Source organism: Otolemur garnettii, unplaced genomic scaffold (assembly GCF_000181295.1).
Source record: "Otolemur garnettii isolate 467f Iridium unplaced genomic scaffold, OtoGar3 scaffold00021, whole genome shotgun sequence".
Taxonomy (NCBI): Eukaryota; Metazoa; Chordata; class Mammalia; order Primates; family Galagidae; genus Otolemur; species Otolemur garnettii.
In genome coordinates this window covers 23193952-23214179 of record NW_003852416.1, presented here as the reverse complement: position 1 = coordinate 23214179, position 20228 = coordinate 23193952, and the positions used below count along the sequence as shown (strand labels likewise).

Here is a 20228-nt window from a genome sequence, read left to right as displayed (position 1 = left end):
TCTCACCCTAAATCCATTAGCATTTCTATCATTAACTAGAATTCAGTATTGATTTGCAATTTTTTCTTTTTTTTAGACAGAGTCTCACTATGTTGCCCTCAGTAGAGTGCGGTGGTATCACAGTTCACAGCAACCTCTAACTCTTGGGCTTATGTGATTCTTTTGCCTCAGCCTCCCAAGTAGCTGGGCCTATAGCCATCGGCTACAATGCCCAACTAGTTTTAGAGACAGGATCTTGATCTGGCTCAGGCTGCTCTCAAACCTATGAGGTCATGCAATCCACCCACCTCAGCCTCCCAAGTGCTGGGATTATAGGCATGAGCCACAATGCCTGGCCCTACAGTTTTTTCTTTTAATGTAAGATTTACAAACAATAAATTATTTTTTGTTTGTTCGTTTGTTTGAGACAGTGTCTGACTTTGTCACCCTCAATAGAGTTTTGTTGTATCATAGCTCAGAGTAACCTCAAACTCTTGGGCCTACGTGATTCTCTTGCCTCAGCCTCCCAAGTAGCTGGAACTATAGGTGCCTGCCACAACACCCAGCTCTTTTGTTAGAGATGGAATCTTGCTCTAGTTTAGGCTAGTCTTGTACTCCTCAACTCAAGCAATCCACCCACCTCAGCCTCCCAGAGCGCTAGGATTAAGGTGTGAGCCACCATGCCCCTGGCCCAGAAATAATGAATTCTTTTTTTTTTTTTTTTGAGACAGATTCTCAATTATGTTGCCCTTGATAGAGTGCTGTGGTGTCATAGTTCACAGCAACCTCAAACTCTTGGGCTTAAGCAATTCTCTTGCCTCAGCCTCCCTAGTAGCTGGGACTACAGGCGCCTGCCACAATGCCTGACTGTTTTTTATTGCAGTTGTCATTGTTGTTTAGCTGGCCTAGGCTGGGTTCGAACCCATCAGCCTCAATGTATGTGGCTGGAGTTGTAACCACTGTGCTACAGGTGCCGAGCCAGAAACAATGAATTCTTAAATGTACTATATGATAAATTTTAACCCATGCCTACACCTCTGAAACCTGAATGAAGATATCAAGATATGAAAGAATTCTACCATCTCTGAAAGGTCCCTCGGACCTCTCCAGAGAATTGATGCCACCCCTGCCCCACACTCTCCAAAAGCAATCAGTCTTCTGATTTTATTCCCCCACTGTAAATTGATTTGCCTTTTCTAGAACTTCATATTAACAAAATCATAGGCTCAGCGCCTGTGGCTCAAGTGACTAAGGCGCCAGCCACATACACCTAAGGTGGCGGGTTCAAATCCCCAGCCCGGGCCCGCCAAACAACAATGACGGCTGCAACCAAAAAATAGCCGGGCGTTGTGGTGGGCACCTGTGGTCCCAGCTATTTGGGAGGCAGAGGCAGGAGACTCGCTCAAGCCCAGGAGTTGGAGGTTGCTGTGAGCTGTGCTGCCATGACACTCTACCCGGGGGACAGCTTGAGGTTCTGTCTCAAAAAAAAAAACAAAAAAAAAACTTTGTTCTAGTCTCTATGTCTGTAGCTCAATGGCTAGGGCATCAGCCACATACACCAGAGATGGCAGGTTTGAATCCAGCCTGGGCCTGCCAAACAACAATGACAACTACAACCAAAAAGTACCCAGGCATTGTGGCAGGCGCCTATAGTCCCAGCTACTTGGGAGGCTGAGGCAAGAGAATTGCTTAAGGCCAAGAGTCAGAGGTTGCCGTGAGCTGTGACACCATGGCACTCTACCGAGGGTGACAAAGTGAGACTCTGTCTCAAAAATAAATAAATAAATAAAACTTTGTTCTAGGGTAGGTGTATGTTTAGTTTTTTAAGAAAACTGCCAGACCCTTTTCCAAAGTGGCTATAACATTTTTCATGCCCACAACAATGTATGAGGCTTATACATTTTAAGCCAAAGAACAAAAAACACAAATTGCAAACTACTACTAATTATTTTCATATTCAATTTTAAATAATCAGGCAATCCTAGCACTCTGGGAGTCCCAGGCGGGTGGAGTGCCTGACCTCACGAGTTCAAAACCAGCCTGAGCCTGAACAAGGCCCTTGCTCTAAAATAGCCAGGCGTTGTGGCAGACACCTGTAGTCCAACTACTTGGGAAGCTGAGGCAAGAGAATCACTTGAGCCCAAGAGTTTGAGGTTGCTGTGAACTATGAGGCCATGGCACTCTACCAAGGTCAAGAAAGTCAGACTCTGTCTCTAAATAAATAAATGAATAAATAAATAAAATTTAAATAATCAGGTTTGAAGACTATGGCTAATAAATGGCTGCTTTGACTATGCTCTCAAATGCATAATGATTTAAAATGAGGAGATGGCTCTTTTATGATTAAAAAAAACACTCAACAAACCAGAAATAGATGGGAATTTCCTCAACCTAATAAAAACCATCTATGAAAAACCCACAGTTAACATCATCTCGAATGGCAAAAGACTTGAATAGTTTCATCTCTGATCAGGAACACAAGAGTGTCTGTTCTAGCCATTTCTGTTCAACATTGTTTTAGAGGTTCTAGACAAGGAAATAGGCAAAAGAAACAAAGAAGAAGGAAAGGAAGAAGGGACAGAGGAAGGGAAGGAAGGGAAGGAAGGAAGGAAGGAAGGAATGAAGGAAGGAAGGATTCAAGAATAGAAAGAAGTAGCTGGGTGTGGTGGCTCAAGCCTGTAATCCTAGCACTATGGACGGCTGAGGTAGGTGGATTGCTTGAGTTCAGGAGTTCGAGATCAGCCTGAGAAAGAATAAGACCCTCATCTCTACTAAAAAAATACAAAAACTATCCTGGCATTGTGACAGGCACCTATAGTTCCAGCTACTTGGGAGGCTGAGGCAAGAAGATCGCTTGAGCCCAAGAGTTTCAGGCTCTGTGAAATATAATGCCACAGCACTCAATCCCAGAGTGACAGAATGAGATTTTGTCTCAAAAAAGAAAGAAAAAAAGAAAGGAAGGCCAGGCGCAGTGGCTCATGGCTATAATCCTAGCACTCTGGGACTCTGGAAGGGCAAGGGGGGTGGATTGCTTGAGCTCAGGAGTTTGAGACCAGCATGAGCAATAGTGAGACCTCCACCTCTATTAAAAATAGAAAAACTGAGGCAAGAGAGTTGCTTGAGCCCAAGAACTTTAGATTGCTGTGAGCTATGACACCATGGCACTATAGTCAGGGCACCGGAGAGAGATTCCTTCAAAGAAAAAAAAAGGCTGGGGACCTGTTGCTCAGTGGTTAGAGCACCAGCCCTGTGCACTGGGGATGGCAAGTTTGAACCAGGCTAGGGCCTGCTAAAAAAAGAAAGAAAGAAAAGAAAGAAGGAAGCAAACCTCTATCTCTCTTTGCAGATGACATGATCTTATATATAGAAAATCCTGAGAAATCCACTAAAAATGAGGTGATGAACTTTATGACATACTGTAGAAGTCTGGATTTCCTAGATTTAGAAATTCAATAGTAGCAGGCACAGTGGCTCAGACCTGTAAAATCATAGCACCCTGAAAGGCTGAGGCAGGTGGATTGCTTGAGCTCAAGAGTTCAAGATCAGCCTGAGCAAGAGTGAGACCCCCATCTCTACTAAAAACAGAAAAACTATCAAGGTCATGGTGGGTGCCTATAGTCCCAGCTACTCAGGAAGCTGGGGCACGTGGATCACTTGAGCCCAAGAATTTGAGGTTGCTGTGAGCTATGATGCCACTATATTCTACCAAGGACAACAAAGTGAGACTCTGTCTCAAAAAAAAAAAAAGAAAGAAAGAAAGAAAGAAAAAAGATGGGCAGTGCCTGCGGCTCAGTGAGTAGGGCACCAGCCCCATATACCAAGGGTGGAGGGTTCAAGCCTGGCCCTGGCTGAACCGCAACCCCCCAAAAAATAGTGGCAGGCGCCTGTAGTCCCAGCTACTCAGGAGGCTGAGGCAAGAGAATTGCCTAAGCCCAGGAGTTGGAGGTTGCTGTGAGCTGTGATGCTAAGGCACTCTACAGAGGGCGATTATGTGAAACTGTCTCTAAAAAAAAAAAGAAAAGAAAAAAGAAAGAAAGAAATTCAATGGATTTCCAACTCCCTCTTCCCTTTTTTTCCATTCTTCCCTCAACATTGACAAAAATAAACCCAACTCTCTCTTTTTTAATTTGTATTTATTTACTCATTCATTCACTCCTTTTTGGAGATGGGGGGATTCTCAATATGTTGCCCAAGCTGGTCTTGAACTTCTGGACTCAAACGATCCTCAAGCCTCAACCTCCAGAGTAACTGGGGCTACAGGTGCACCACTATACCAATCCCAACTCTTTTATTTATTTATTTATTTATTTGCAGTTTTTGGCCAGGGCTGGGCTTGAACCCACCACCTCCAGCACATGGGGCCAGCACCCTACTCCTTTGAGCCACAGACACCGCCCCCCCAACTCTTTTAAAACAAACTCTTCCACCTCCCTCCATCTCATCCCTTCCTCAGGGTTTGCTCCTGTAATTATTATCCTTAAAAATGCCTACCAAGACCTCGTTTTCTACTTATCTGGATCCCCAGGGTCCAATCTCTTCCTCTTACACCTCCTCTAAATCATGTTACTTTCCTGCTCAGTATTTTAAGACCCCTCCCTACTGCCTCTCTCATACTCCAAACTCCTGGTTGGCTGCTGTGTTTCTGTGAGTGCTTTGTGGCTCATTCTAAAAACAAGTTTACTGATGTGTAATTTACATATTATAAAATTCACTCACTTTAAGTGTAAATTCAATGATTTTTAGTAAATTTAGAGTTGTGGAACCATCACCATAATCCTGTTTTAGAAAATTTCCATCACTGAGTCTCCCTCTGTTACCCAGGCTAGAGTGTCATGATGTCAGCCTAGTCATCCTCCTGCCTCAGACTTCTGAGAAGCTAGGACTATGGATGTCCCACAATGACTGGTTCATTTTTCTATTTAGTAGAGATGGGGTGGAGGGGGTAAGGGGGGTCTCACTCTTGTCCAGGCTAGTCTTTAACCCCTGAGCTCAAGGGATCCTCTTACCTTGGCCTCTCCAGGATTACAGGCCTGAGCCATGGTGTCCCCCCACCCCACCCCTCCAACCCCCTTAAGGCTGGACCAACAAGGTCTACCTACAATTGTATTGTTTAGAAGATAGGCCTGAGGGATTTGGGATTTTGAATAAAGATCCAAAGGCTTGGCTCAGAGCCCGTAGCACAGTGGTTATGGCTTGAGCCACATACACCTTGAGGCTGGCAGGTTTGAACCCACCCTGGGCCAGCTAAACAATGACAACTGCAACAAAAATTAGCTAGGCGTTTTGGCGGGTGCCTGTAGTCCCAGCTAGTGGGGAGTCTGAGGCAAGAGAATCACTTAAGAGCTCAAGAGTTGGAGGTTGCTGTGAGCTGTGATGCCATAGCGACATAGTGAGACACTGTCTCAAAAAAAAAAAAAAAAAAAGGAAAGAAAGAAAAGGCTCTAAGCAACATGCCATTACAGAAACATTTTCCTAAGCAGGTTGTGGTGGCCCACCCCTGTAATCCCAGCACTGGGGAGGCTGAGGCAGGTGGATTGCCTGAATTCATGGGTTGGAGACCAGCCTGAGCCATAGCCCGGCATTATGACAGGCGCCTGTAGTTCCAGCTACTTGGGAGGCTGAGGCAAGAGGATGGCTTGAACCGAGGCATTTGAGATTCCTATAAGCTAAGAGGCCACGGCACTCTACCAAGGGCAACAAAGTGAGACTCTGTCTCAAAGAAACAAAATGAAGTCTGGGTTAACTATTAAATTAGCTTTAATAATCTTGAAAGATTTAGCTGGACCATATCTTATTTTCATCCAATCAGCTCACTATTTTCCTCTCTGTTACCCTCTCAGGGCGGATCTTCTTCTAGTGGACTGAGGCATTCTCTAAAGCACTTGTAGGGATAACCCCTCTCAAGACTAGCAACCTCCTCTTCTCCAGCAATGCTAACCTCAGCCCAGATCCCACTCGCCCAGCCTCCGGATCAGGGCCAGCCTGTCTTTGCCATTTCCAACTCCACTACCCTTATTACCAGACAGGAACCCCTTCTTCATTTTGATCCTTGTTAGCCTCATTTCCCTAAATCTCCATAGAGATCCCTATCCGGCCTGACTTCCTCTCTTTTCCATCCTCGCCAGACGCCCGCACCTAGACCTCAAAAGAACAAATGCTAAAAATCAAATTGACGCACGAAGTGTGTGTGTGTGTGTGTTAGTGTATGTGGTTGTGTGTGGAAGAAACCAATAGATTCCACGCCGGCGTCCATCTTCTGGAAATGCCGATCACGCCCTGCTGAGGAAGCCAGGATCAGCATCCCGGTACGCCCCCAGAGACATAACCCTGAATGATGGAGGTCAAAAGCAGCTAGGCTTCACCTTGAACTCCCGCCTTGAAGGCGCCCCGCCCCCCAACTGCACAGCACACCCCCTCCCCGGAGCTGTGGTAGGGCCCGACACGACGTCACCCATTGTTTACAAATCAACCCGAGCCGGCAGGATTCCGGCTCCCGCGGCTGCAGGCGCGCGGCGCGAGTGTCTGGCGGGCTCCGGCTTCCGCGTCCACCTGGGCCCCGGCTTCGGCCCCAGCCTCAGCCCTAGCCCTAGCCCCAGCCCCGCGCCCGGGTCTGCCGCAACCGGCCGAACTCGCGGGAAGCCGGGCAGTCACCCACGCCCGCAGAGCTCCAGGTGCCAGCGCGGGGGACCATGCCATGCCGGAGGGAGGAGGAAGAGGAAGCCGGCGAGGAAGCGGAGGGGGAGGAAGAGAAGGACAGCTTCCTCCTGCTGGAGCAGTCGGTGACGCTGGGCAGCTCGGGCGAGGTGGACAAGCTGGTGGCCCAGATCGGCGAGACGCTGCAGCTGGACGCAGCGCAGGACAGCCCGGCCTCCCCGTGCGCTTCCCTGGGGGCGCCGCTGCGGGCCCCGCGGCCCCAGGCGGCGGTGCGGGCGGACGAGGGCCCAGCCGCGGCGGTGCAGCTGCTGCTGCCGCCCTCCTCATCTGAAGGGGTGGGCCCGGCGCCCCCGGGGGCTCTGCGCTGCGCCCTTGGAGACCGCGGGCGTGTGCGGGGCCGGGCTGCGCCCTACTGCGTGGCCGAGCTTGTGGCAGGCCCCAGTGCGCTACCCACACTGCCCCTTCAGCCGGGCCAGGATGGGCCTCTAGGAGCTGGCAAGAGGGGTGTCTCACAGCAGCTGTCAGGTCCGTGCCGGCGAGGATGGCTCCGGGGCGCTGCCGCCTCTCGCCGCCTGCAGCAGCGACGCGGATCCCAACCCGAAACCCGCACAAACGACGACGATCCGCACCGACTCCTGCAGCAGCTCGTGCTCTCGGGAAACCTCATCAAGGAGGCTGTGCGGAGGCTTCATTCGCGACGCTTGCAGTTACATACAAAACTTCCCCAACGCCCGCTCCTAGGGCCTCTGTCGGCCCCAGTGCATGAGCCCCCTTCTCCCCGCAGCCCTCGCGCGGCCTGCAGTGACCCTGGCGCGTCTGAGAGGGCGCAGCTCAGAACTGGCGATGGCGTTCTAGTCCCTGGCAGCTAACACTCCCTCGGCGGCTACAGGACCAGCCTCTGACTGGAGGGCAAGGGGTTCACCAGAGGGCTCCAGTACTACTCAGGCTGGTGGAGAACTCTTTCGAAGGCAAGAGAAATAAGCTAATGAAGACGAGGAACTGTAAAATCGCGAATGTTGTCGCAGGGAACTGAGCGCGAGGGCCCCAATCTATTTGAAATACAGGACTTAACTGGCCCTATTTAAGGCAGAGTTTGCAGAGTGCACCCCAACCTCACAGTAGGACTCCTTATTTAGCAGGACCCGACCTGGCCGCAAAGCGTGCAGGTCTGCGCAGCTTCCCGGGGCCACGGGGCCTTGGCCCACAGGGTCACCAGGCCCTGTGGCCATAGTCCACTGTTCTTAGGATCACTATATGCCGTAACCACGGAAGATGATCCCAGTTACCCACTTTTGCTTTTCAGGGCTGGTTCCTGATCCGCTTTGGGGGAGGAGAACATGAGTAGATAGTAATTTCAGGGAGCGCCCCAGTCTGGCAGACTTGAACATCTACCATACTTTTTTTTTTTAAACCCATCTTGTTTCTTTTGGGGTGCTGGTTCTTAATATAGAACATGCGGTACCATGAAAGGACCCTCTTGGGGTTGAATAGGAGTAACCTCTGCCCTCTCTTTGCAACTGTCTGCTGTTTTCAGAGTAGTGGGGGAAGGCCGTACGCCGCGGGTGGGCATAAGGAAGTGGGGGTATTGAATAGTAGAATGAGGCATTGAGTGAACCCTGTGGCCTCTTTAAAGTGTATTTTCTTTTTTTTTTTTTTTTTTTCTTTGAGACAGAGCCTCAAGCTGTCCCCCTGGGCAGAGTGTCGTGGCATTACAGCTCACAGCAACCTCCAACTCCTGGGCTCAAGCGAGTCTCCTGCCTCAGCCTCCCAAGTAGCTGGGACCACAGCTGGGCCACAACGCCCGGCTATTTTTTTTTGGTTGCAGCCATCATTGTTGTTTGGCGGGTCCGGGCTGGGGATTCGAACCCGCCACCTTAGGTGTACGTGGCTGGCGCCTTAGCCGGTTGAGCTATAGGCGCCGAGCCTAAAGTGTATTTTCAAAGCCGGCTCTCCCCTCCTCGGGTTCAAGGTCACAATTTCCCAGGCACGCACAGGGTTGCGGGGCTCAGGCAGAGCAGAATAGCTGGGTTCTGCCTGTACTAGGAGAAGAGCGCAGTGTTTTGCCAAGTGCTGGAGTATCTTGAGAACACGCGAGCGGCCACCACCACGGGTGTGGGGAGGTGGGAATGTGCTGAGCTGCCCCCGGGCGACCACTGTCCCTGGCTATGCTGCCCGCTTTCAGGGAAGCTGTCATGATACCCCCCCCTTCTGTCCTACTCAAGTGGGAGGCTCTAGGGGCCTGGGCTGGGGAAGAGGGAGCCCCCACGTGACGGGCACTCCGGGGACACACAGCCTCGAACAGCAGCTTATAATGGGCTCTCCGGGGCCATTTGCAATAACAGCTGCAATTCCCTGGATAGAGGGAGTTGATTTCCTCCTCTTTGCCCCTCCCCCAGCCATGCCCGCTCGCCTTTGTAAGTGAAAGAAACAGTAGAAAATGTGACCCTCCAAATGGAGAAGCTGCGGGCTTTGCCATTGTGAACCGTGGTGAAGTGCTTGAAACATACTGTTCAGTCGCTGTAAGGGCGCTGAGACCATTCTGTTGTTTTAGCTGTATAGTCAGTGGCTTGTTCATCATCCAGATGTGGCTATTGACATAACTACACTTCGCACCGGAGTGTGTGGAATTATGGCTATCCTGATTATAGGATTTTAACTTAACTGAAAAACCTGTTTTGAATAAATGTGTTGTGTTTTTTGTTTGGTTTTATTTTATACTTGCCATCAGTGGGAAAGATGTACAGAACATATTTCTCTGATCTCCATAAACATGAAAACACTTGAAATCCCTGTCAGCCTGGCTTGTGGATGGTAATTAGAGCGCCTTTGTGTCTGAGCAGCTCACTAGTTAGACAAGGTCTGTGCAGCTGGCTGTGTATTGGGGCTGGCATGAAATTAAATGAAAGTGAGGTCAGGTTTTGGACCAATCCCATTTGTTAAAACCTCAGAGCCTTTGGATTACTAGTCAGTGATGGAGATGTGTTAGGAAGCTGCCTCTCTTAGCAAAGGCCATCAGATCAACCAGTTGCTGCAGACTGAGAGGCTTATCACTAGTTTCTTTCTAGCATGGCTATTAAGTGGACTTGTTCCACAAAGTGGCCCTTTAAGCTGGGGCAGCTCTGCTTAGGAGGCTGCTCAAGATGCAAGCATGGTGGCTGGAAAGCTGGCTGGGAGCTTATTAAAGGACTCCTCTCTCTTTGCCTCTGGTATACTTGCTACCATTCTATCCCTAAAGCAGTGACATTACAGCCTATCTCTATCCCTCCAGTTCTGACTTTTGTCTGTTCCCTCAAAGAATTAGGCAGAGTGACGCATACACAGGGTTTAAGTCCATTTATTAAGTAGGAGGAAACTTTGGATCAGTTGTTTACCACTGTGGGCTTCAGTTTCCTCATCTGTACAACAGTGAAAAGGAGATAAAGGGAATGTGGTGACTGGCATGCACCAGGTGTGAACAGTAACTGGCCCCTACCCCTTTCCTTCCCAGGACTGCCCCTCAGCAGCCAAGTGACTGGGTCCTCAGTTTCTCGTAAAACAAGGAGATGCCATGATCCCCGAATTGCATTCTGGAGGCTGGAGGCTTTGAGTTCTGATTTTCTTTCTTTTCTGTCTCTCCTTTTTTTTTTTTTTTTTGAGACAAAGTCTCATTTTATTGCCCCTTGGTAGAGTGCCATAGCATCATAGCTCACAGCAACCTCAAACTCTTAGGCTCAAAGCGATTCTCTTGCCTAAGACTCCCAAGTAGCTGGGACTACAGGAGCCCACCACAATGCCCAGCTATTTTTTAGAGACGGAGTCTAGCTCTTGCTCAGGCTGGTCTTGAACCCATGAGCTCAGGCAATCTACCCAGTTTGGCCTCCCAGAGTGCTAGGATTACAAGTGTGAGACACTGCGCCTGGCCTCAATCCTGATTTTCTAACTCCTTTTTGACTCAATGCCCATTCTCTCTCTCAAATACACATACCCTGATGGTCTCTGAGGAGTATCCCCAGAGCACCCAGCTTATCCTTTTCCACAAGAGCCCAGAAAGGTTTTGGGGACCTCAGTCTAGTGTTGCCCAGCAGGGGAAGGGTGATTATGAAGGCTCCAGTAAAAACCAAGGAAGAGGGGCCTCCAGCAGTGCAATGGGTACTATCTCTCAGCGCTGAACATGAGAGAAGAATGGTCAGGTGTTGACTTCCCCTGGCATCTGAGTATCCCTGAGATCCTTTGTCTCAATTCCTAGTTGAGGGGCATCTATCAAAGATAAGAGGGTTGAGAGAAATCCAGGCCTTTCTCTCCACTCCCAAATTGGCCACTGCTCTGACTGTACTGACTTATAATAAGCGTGACTGGGTAAGGCCAGACTCAACCTTAAGACTCATGCAGTACCACCTCACCTAAACAAGGAAAACAAGAGAAAACTAATGCCTTTGTCTATAAAGCATTTTAAATGCACTATACCTCTATAATCGGTCATCTTTAAAAGAAAGAAAATCCTACCAAGTTTTACTATTCACCCCAAGTTCCCTTTTTGAAATAATTCAAGATTTACATAAATGATTTTCTTTTCTGTACCAAAATGTGATGTTACATAAATGATTTTTTTTTTTTTGAGACAGCGTCTCACTATGTCGCCCTCAGTTAGATGCCATGGCATCACAGCTCACAGCAACCTCAAACTCTTGGGCTTAAGCGATTCTCCTGCCTCAGCCTCCCAAGAAGCTGGGACTGCACACACTGCCTGCCACAACACCCGGCTTTTTTTTTTTTTTTGAGAAAGAGCCTCAAGCTGTCCCCCTGGGTAGAGTGTTGTGGCATTACAGCTTACAGCAACCTCCAACTCCTGGGCTCAAGCGAGTCTCTTGCCTCCGCCTCCCAAGTAGCTGGGACCACAGGTGCCCACCACAACGCCCGGCTATTTTTTGGTTGCAGCCATTATTGTTGTTTGGGGGGTCCGGGCTGGGGATTCGAACCCGCCACCTTAGGTGTAAGTGGCTGGCGCCTTAGCCATTTGAGCTATAGGCGCCGAGCCAACACCTGGCTACTTTTTTGTTGTAGTTGTTTGGCAGGCCTGGGCTGGGTTCAAACCCAGCAGTATGTGGCCGGCACCCTAGCCCTGAGCTATAGGCTCCAAGCCCATAAACGTTTTTTTGTTTGTTTGTTTGTTTTTAAGTTTTTAAGCCAAACCAAATGTGGTGGCTCATGCCTATAATCGTAGTACTCTGGGAAGACAAGGAAGTAGGATCCTTTGAGCTCAGGATAGTTAAAGACCAGCCTCACCAAAAGTAAGACCCTGTCTCTACTAAAATCAGAAAAATTAGCCAGACATGGCCTCAGGTGCCTGTAGTCCCAGCTACTGGGAAGCTGAGGCAGGAGGATCACTTAGGCCTAGGAGTTTGAGGTTGCTATGAAATAAGGCCATATAGCACCCTAGCCTGGATGACAGAGTAAGACTCTGTCTCAAAAATGTTTTTAGTCCATTTTATAGATAGAAAAAAATAGCCCAGGGAAGTAAGCACAGTGACCAATCAAAGTCATTTATGAAGTCAGAGGCTTAGCAGAGTCTGGAACCCAGGTCTCCAGGCTACTAGCTCAGGCCTTTTTTCAGTGGCTCAACACCATCACACATAGTCCAGTATTGTTCACTGCACAACTCCATACATACATTGTAATGTGAATGACACCCTTGCATTTCCCCCAAATTGGTGGTCCTGCCATTGAACCTCAGGAAAACAATGCTATAAGTTCTTAAGCTGAGCTAGGGAATGCCAGGTACGCTGTAACCATTTTCTTACAAAATATTTAGCATTCAGCAGCGCCTATAGGTCAGTCAGCAGGGCGCCAGCCACATACACCTAGGGTGGTGTGTTCAAACCCAGCCTGGGCCTACTAAACAACAATGACAACTGCCACCAAAAAACAGCCAGGTGTGGGTGACGCCTGTGGCTCAAAGGAGTAGGGCACCAGCCCCATATGCCAGAGGTGGCAGGTTCAAGCCCAGCCCCAGCCAAAAGCTGCAAAAAACAAAAAACAAACAAAAAAAAAGCCAGGCATTGTGGCAGGCACCTGTAGTCCCAGCTACTTGGGAGGCTGAGGCAAAAGAATCGCTTAAGCCCAAGAGTTAGAGGTTGCCATGAGCTGTGATGTCATGGCACTCTACCCAAGGTGACAGCTTGAGAATCTGTCTCAAAAAAAAAAATAAAATAAATTTAGCATTCTAAGAAAGATACTGGCCACAGAAAATGGCCTGGGTGAGATAAAGACCAAGCTATAAACTGAATGAAAAAAATAAACAGGCTCGGCGCCTGTAGCTCAACCGGCTAAGGCGCCAGCCACGTACACCTAAGGTGGCGGGTTCGAATCCCCAGCCCGGACCCGCCAAACAACAATGACGGCTGCAACCAAAAAATAGCCGGGCGTTGTGGCGGGCGCCTGTGGTCCCAGCTACTTGGGAGGCGGAGGCAGGAGACTCGCTTGAGCCCAGGAGTTGGAGGTTGCTGTGAGCTGTAATGCCACGGCACTCTACCCAGGGGGACAGCTTGAGGCTCTGTCTCAAAAAAAAAAAAAAAAAAGAAAAAAATAAACAAACACATAAATTGGCAAATAACAAGTGATTTGGAGAAAAGAATGCCACACTTCACAGAGAACTCAAGAGTCAGGCACACCAAGATTTCATTCTAAATTAGGCATACAATTCAATACAATATTGAATTCAGTTTTTACCCTTTTTTGCTCTTTCTTTTTCCAACTCAGAAGCAGAAACATGAAGCGAAGATCATGCACCACTTTCCTATCCAGCAAAGTCTGTGTCGAACCCTGTGATCCCTTCTTTCCAATCAGGAAAGGGTTACCCTGGCAACCAAATTACTAACTCATTCAATTAGCCCCCCTCTCCCCTACCAATGCTCAGTAATCACAGAATGTCAGCCCTGGGAGAGCTCAGCTTTCAGCAGTCTGGTGCTACCACCTCATTTAGAGATGGAAGCCTGGAGAGGTTTCCACTCAGAGGTGTACGCAATTTGAACGCTGTGAAAGCTGGTGCAAGCAAAGGGGCAAAACCTCTTCCATGTAGTGGTTTCCTCCTGGTTTTGCATCATAACTGAAGTGAGACCAAATGGTCTGCCCCTAACAGTGTTGCCAAGAACACATAATAGATGAGAGCAGGGACTCTACATGCAGCCCTTCATTGCTAGCTGTGATTTGCGACAGGGTCAGTAAACTCAATAATCTCAATTCATCTGCAAAATGGGGATAAGAGTAGAGCCTAACTTGAAGAATTGTGTGAAGATTAAATTAGATAATGTATAGGAAACACATAGTAAATAAAACAAAACATCACTCCTGGAAGCCACTGCATTAAGGTCACTATTTAAGTCATCTGCAGCAAACCCTGCCTCTGGCCCGGTGCTGTGGCTTACACCTGTAATTCCAGCACTTTGGGAGGCCAAGGCAGGAGGATCACTTGAGTTTAGGTATTTAAGACCAATCTGGGCTACATAGCAAGAACCTCCCATCTCTATAAAACATTAAAAAAATTACCCAGGCGGGGTAGTGCAGCCCTATAGTCCCAGCTACTTCAAAGACTGAGGTTGCAGTGAGCTATGATGATGCCACTGCACTCTAGCCTGGGCAACAGAGCAAGACCCTATCTCAAAAAAAGGAAAACCGGCACGGTGGCTCACACCTGTAATCCCAGCACTTGGGAGGACAAGATGGGTGGATTGCATGAACTCACAGGTTCAAGACCAGCCTGAACCACAGCAAGACCTCATCTCTAAAAATAGCCAGGCATTGTGGCGGGTGCCTGTCATCCCAGCTACTTGGTAGGCTGAGGCAAGAGAATCACTTAAGCCCAAGAATTTGAGTTTGCTGTGAGCTGTGACATTACAGCACTCTACCCAGGGCTACAAAGAGAGATTCTGCCTCAAAAAAAAAAAAAAAAGGAAAACCCTGCTTTTTACTGATTGTTTCAATCTGCTTTTATTATTATTATTATTTTGGAGAAAGGGTTGGTCTTACTATGTTGACCAGGTTACTCTCCAACTCCTGGTCTCAGATGATCCTCTCACCTCAGCCTCCTGAGAAGCTGAGATTACAGGCATGAGCCACTGCACCTGGCAAATCTGTTTTTTTCAAGGCACAAACCTGTTTCTTCTGAAGGCAGAGGAGTTTCTTGCTCATGTACCCCTGTTACCCAGGTAAGTGTTAAGGGAGGTGTAGAGGGAGGAAATATCAGTCTGGAAGAGGTGTAATTAGAAAAGGGTAGAGGTCACCTTTGAGGCAAGCCTGAAAAGCAACTGGGGTTGGAATCAACTGATGCAATAGGAGCAGAAGGACTATTACAAAGGGTTGGGTTTGCAGTGAGGATAGCCTGGAGCCACAGTTCTTAACCCCTCCATTTCCTTTCAGAAAACCCTTCCCCTTCTAAATTGAAATTCAGTGCTCTGCTGAAGTTCTGCTCACCCCCCTGTCCACTCCTGTCTATAATCTGTACCGAGATCATGCAGTTTCTTTGTAGGAAGTGACCTTCAAGTCCATTTGGTTCTCTTTTTATTTACTGTCATTGCTTTATCTCAGGGGCTCATATGTGACTGTCTTCTCTTCCCCCAGAGATTATATATTCTTTGATGGCAAAGGAATGACAAGATGAAGAGGATGTTTTAGGCAGATTGTCAGGCCACATGGCTTGGGGAATGGACTAGGGCAGAGGGGAAGCATTTATGGTTGGCTAGATCAGTTGGACGCTGTTACCGCTTCCAGGCACCCAGAGATAAGGGCTTAGGCGGGAAGAGAGAGGAAAAAAGGAGAGATATTTTGCAGGCCTCAGTATAGTACCATGTAGCCATAAAAATGCAGGCTCTGGAGCCAGACTACCCAGCTCCCTCCTTTAAAGCTCCTCCCTGTGACACAGGGCAGATTATTTCACCTCTCTAACCTCATGGTCCTCATCTGCAAAGTCCAATAATAATAAAAAGTCCCTAACTCATAGGGGGGTTGTTGTGGGGATTAATTGAGCTAATGCTAATAAAAATGCTTCACCCACTGCCTGAAATGTAACTGCAGTTAGTACTTACACTGGATATTGGCATATTTGCAGAATAAATGAGGTGGCTAAGGGAGTGGGGTGCTGGGGACATAGATGATGAAAGGTGGTGCCTACAAGTCTGAAGAAGACAGGGTAGAAGGGACAACAGCAAAAAGGGAGAATGAGAGGCTGGGTGCAGCAGTTCATGCCTGTAATCCCAGCACTCTGGGAGGCCGAGGTGGGTGGATTGCTCAAGCTCAGGAGTTCCAGACCAGCTTGAGCTAGAGCAAGACCCCATCTCTACTAAAAATAGAAAAACTGAGGCAAGAGGATCACTTGAGACCAAGAGTTGGAGGTTGCTGTGAGCTATAATGCCACTGCACTCTACCCAGGGCGACAGTTTGAGACTCTTGTCTCAAGGGGAAAAAAAGGGAGGAGAGTATGAAACTCAAGGATGGATTCCCTCAACCAGAAGAGACTTGTGACATCTGAATGCGGGGGTATGAAGGGAAGATGTTAATGAAGGACAAGGTGCCTAGAGGAAGGGGAAGGCAAGAGGTCCCAGGCCCAGCAAGCTTAAAGGGCAGGGTTCTGGGAGACAGTAGGAATGGATGTGTCACATGACAGCATCCTGTGTCCCAAACTTCCTACCACAATGTGGCCTGGGACCTGACAGATTGGCTGTTGAAACAACCTCGTGTAACCAATTCCTGCCTGGAATGGCTGGGTATGTTTCTGTTGTCTCTGTGTGAATGAATTCATAGAATGAAAACTAAAACTGACATCAACGAGCTTATTAACTGCTCCCTCTTATCAATGGTTAACTGACTCATACGAAGTAAAATCACAACCACCCCCAACGATAGGCTGTCCAGGCAGTTTGTTTGACTTATTGATTTGGGTGGGTTAAAAAAAGCTCAAGCTGATTATCATCTTGTTACCTTTGCTCTGCCTTTTGCCCATTTCTTTTCTTTTTTCTTTTTTTTTTTTTGTTTTCCGAGACAGATCTCAATATGTCACCCTCAGTAGAGTACTGTGGAGTCACAGCTCACAGTAACCTCAAACTCTTGGTCTCTTGCCTCAGCCTCCCAAGTAGCTGGGAGTACAGGCGCCCGCCACAACACCCAGCTATTTTTTGTTGCAGTTGTCATTGTTTAGCTGGCCTGGACCAGGTTCGAACCCGCCACCTTCAGTGTATGTGGCTGGTGCTATAACCACTGTGCTATGGGCGCTGAGCCTGTCCATTTCTTTAACTGTAGAAATTAGACTCCACAGCCTAAACTCAGAAAAAATGGTTTTCCTGAAAATGTTACCTAGTCACTGAAGTCACAAACCCTTCTCCAGAAGCACCATAGAGTACTTATCTTCAGCAGGTGTTACCACACTACTTAATGGTGCTGATAAAGAGAAGGCGAATTAACTTCAGGATTCAAAATAAACAAGGAAAGTCACTGAACAAGATCTGATTCCAAATATCCTGACCACAGGGGATATACAAAGAGATAACGTAGATCTTGCCATATATTTGTATGTATGTGTGTGCGTGCCCACGTGTGGACTCACATTTATGTTATATTCCCCATCTCCGCAGTGTTTACCCTACACTCCAACCTTCCTGGGCTTCTCTCCGTTCTCTTACTGTCTGCTCCTTTTGTGTATCCTTCTTCCTCCCACAGAGATTTGAGGAGTTGCGTTTTTTAAAGTGCTTGTAACAGAGCCTGGCACGTGGCAAGTGCCACTCTCTGTGTATCAGCTAGTGTTATTAACTACTCAACTGCCAGCATCTCCCAGGCTCCATCCACTCCTTAGCCTTAACTGCCAAATCTTTATCTTCACCACTGATCCAACTCCTAATCATTTATGGCTGCTGACCCTGTAACTTTCACTAAAACTCCTAACCAAATCTCCACATGAACATCCCCTCCCCCAACACACACACACTCCCCCCCCCCCCATTTCTCCTTGCCACTTCCCTATTGCTCTGGGCTTGACCCTTACAGAATGTCATACGAAAAACTAGGCACTGGCTCCTTCAGAAGAGGGTGCTAACTTTCCCCGAGACTATACCCCCAGTTCGGGGCCAATCCACTGCAAGGGGCTAGGAATATCACTCCTCAGCTGAGCACTAGATGCAACACCTTGGAAATGGCCATTGCTTCCCAGACACAGAGATACCTGTGTCTCTCTGTGTCTGGGACTAGGCTTTCTATAGGCTTTGCCAATGGCGGGGTCCATACCAGGGGCTGGAAAGCATGAGGAAAGGAACATGGGTAGGTTCAACAGGAGGGAAGAGGAGCAACACAAAAGCCTTGAGTTCAGATCCTGCTATACCACCAGTAATACTTACCTCTCACCATTGGAAACATCTTGTAAAAGGTGCCCACTAGGGTGCCAGCCCTTAACAGGGCTCAGTTCCTTTTCTTTTCTTTTTTTTTTTTTTTGAGACAGAATTTCACTTTGTCGCCCTCGGTAGAGTACTATGGCGTCATACCTCACAGCAACCTCAAACTCTTGGGCTCAAGTGATTCTCTTGCCTCAACCTCCTGAGTACCTGGGACTACAGGCAGGACTACAGGCACTGGCCACAAAGCCAGGCTACTTTTAGACGGGGGGTCTTTCTCTGGCTCACGCTGGTCTTGAACCTGTGAGCTCAGGCAATCCACCCACCTCAGCCTCTCAGAGTGCTGGGATTATAGGGATAAGCCGCGGGGCCCAGCTCAGTTCCTTTTCTATCTACCTTGCTTCTCAGGTCATATAGATCCTTGACTGCAGTCACCATCCTCAGTTTTTTCAGGTTTTTTGGGGGGTTTTTTTGGGGGTGGACAGTGTCTCACTACATCACCCACAGCAACTACCAGCTCTTGGGCTTAAGTGATTCTCTTGCCTCAGCCTCCCAAGTAGCTCCCACCACAACACCCAGCTGTTTTTCTATTGCAGTTGTCATTGTTGTTTGCTGGCCTGAGCTGGATTCAAACCCGCCAGCCTCAGTGTATGTGGCTGACACCGTAACCACTGAGCTACGAGTGACACCATTCTAAGTTTATTCCTGAGTACCATTCTAACCATGTTGGAGAACCATAGGTAATCAGCACTGGAGAAGACTGGTCTTGGTCCTATGCCTTCATCTTACTGAGAACCCAAGGTTTTAAAGGAGGCAGCCATATACCACTTATCTGTGGCTCTCTTATGCAATTCCTGTTCCCTTTTAGGACGGCCTCAGCCCCCAGACCTGGATTCTGCCAGGGCATCTCAAACCCTGCTTCACCCAGAATCCCCACCACCTTGCACACACATACAGCTGTTGCACAAGAAAAGTTTAAGAGGGCAGTGCCTGTGGCTCAAAGGAGTAGGGTGCTAGCCCTATATGCCAGAGGTGGTGGGTTCAAACCCAGCCCCGGCCAAAAACTGCAAAAAAAAAAGTTTGAGAATGGTGATACTAATGTTTAAGTATCTGTGGGTCAAGGTTTGTGGGATAGTCTTAGGAACTTTAATAAATCTTGGCTCAGTGCCCATAGCACAGTGGTTACGGTGCCAGCCACATACAGCAAGGGTGATGGGTTCAGAACCTGGCCTGGGCCAGCTAAACAACTGCAACAAAAAAATAGCTGGGTGTTGTGGCGGGCACCTGTAGTCCCAGCTACTTGGGAGGCTGAGGCAAAAGAATTGCTTAAGCCCAAGAGTTTAAGGTTGCTATGAGCTGTGATGCCGCCATTCTCTACCCAGGGGAAAAAAGTGAGACTCCGTCTCAAAAAAAAAAAAAATTTCAAGGGCGGTACCTGTGGTTCAGTGAGTAGGGTGCTGGCCCCATATACCAAGAGTGGAGGGTTCAAACCCAGCCCCCGCCAAATTGCAACAAAAAAATAGCCGGGCATTGTGGGGGGGGGGGCGCCTGTGGTCCTAGCCACTTGGGAGGCTGAGGCAAGAGAATCGCCTAAGCCCAAGACCTGAGGTTGCTGTGAGCTGTGACGTCACAGCACTCTACCAAGGGTGACAAAGTGAGATGAGATGATCTCTTAAAAAAAAAAAAATCTAAAGAAGAACTTTATAATCTAACATAGCAGAAAATGGTGTCTACAATGTCTCATTTAGGTGGCACCATAAACCCAAAGACTGGCTAAGGAAAGCAGGAGACCTTAGAGCCAGACTGCCCAGGCTAAAATCCCAGCCCTACTACCTAAAAAATGGTGACTTCAGGCAAATTACTTATTGGGCCTCAACGTCCATATTTACAAATTGGAAAAATTATCTACCTTATGGTACAAAAGCCATGTGGTAGTGCCAAAAAGAGTAAGGAGAGAGCCCTTACTCTCCTAGACAGCTCAACTCCTCATGTAAGCATCCCAACTACTGTTATTAAGTATTGCTATATAAATGACATAAGGGAAAAGCTCAGGGCAGTGACTTTCCCACCACCACACAGCTGGCGAGCAGAAGGGCTGACTCAACCCCAAGTCACTGAGCACTCTAGAGTATGCTGGGCAGATGGGGGAAATGGGTGCTGAGCAGGAGGTCCCCAAGGGACTGGTTAGCAGAGCTGGCCTGTACCAAGGTTTCCTTGAAAAGGGCAAGGCAGGCAGTAGGAAGGGGT

General features: G+C 48.2%; 1 protein-coding gene across 1 annotated transcript; it reads left to right on the top strand.

The window, feature by feature from the left end:
* Window positions 1-6648: 6648 nt before the first annotated feature.
* Window positions 6649-8264, top strand: FRAT1 (FRAT1, WNT signaling pathway regulator). The gene has a single exon (XM_003787300.3). It carries the CDS (start codon window positions 6669-6671, stop codon window positions 7500-7502), a length of 834 nt encoding a protein of 277 aa, XP_003787348.1. The 5' UTR covers window positions 6649-6668; the 3' UTR covers window positions 7503-8264.
* Window positions 8265-20228: the final 11964 nt, after the last annotated feature.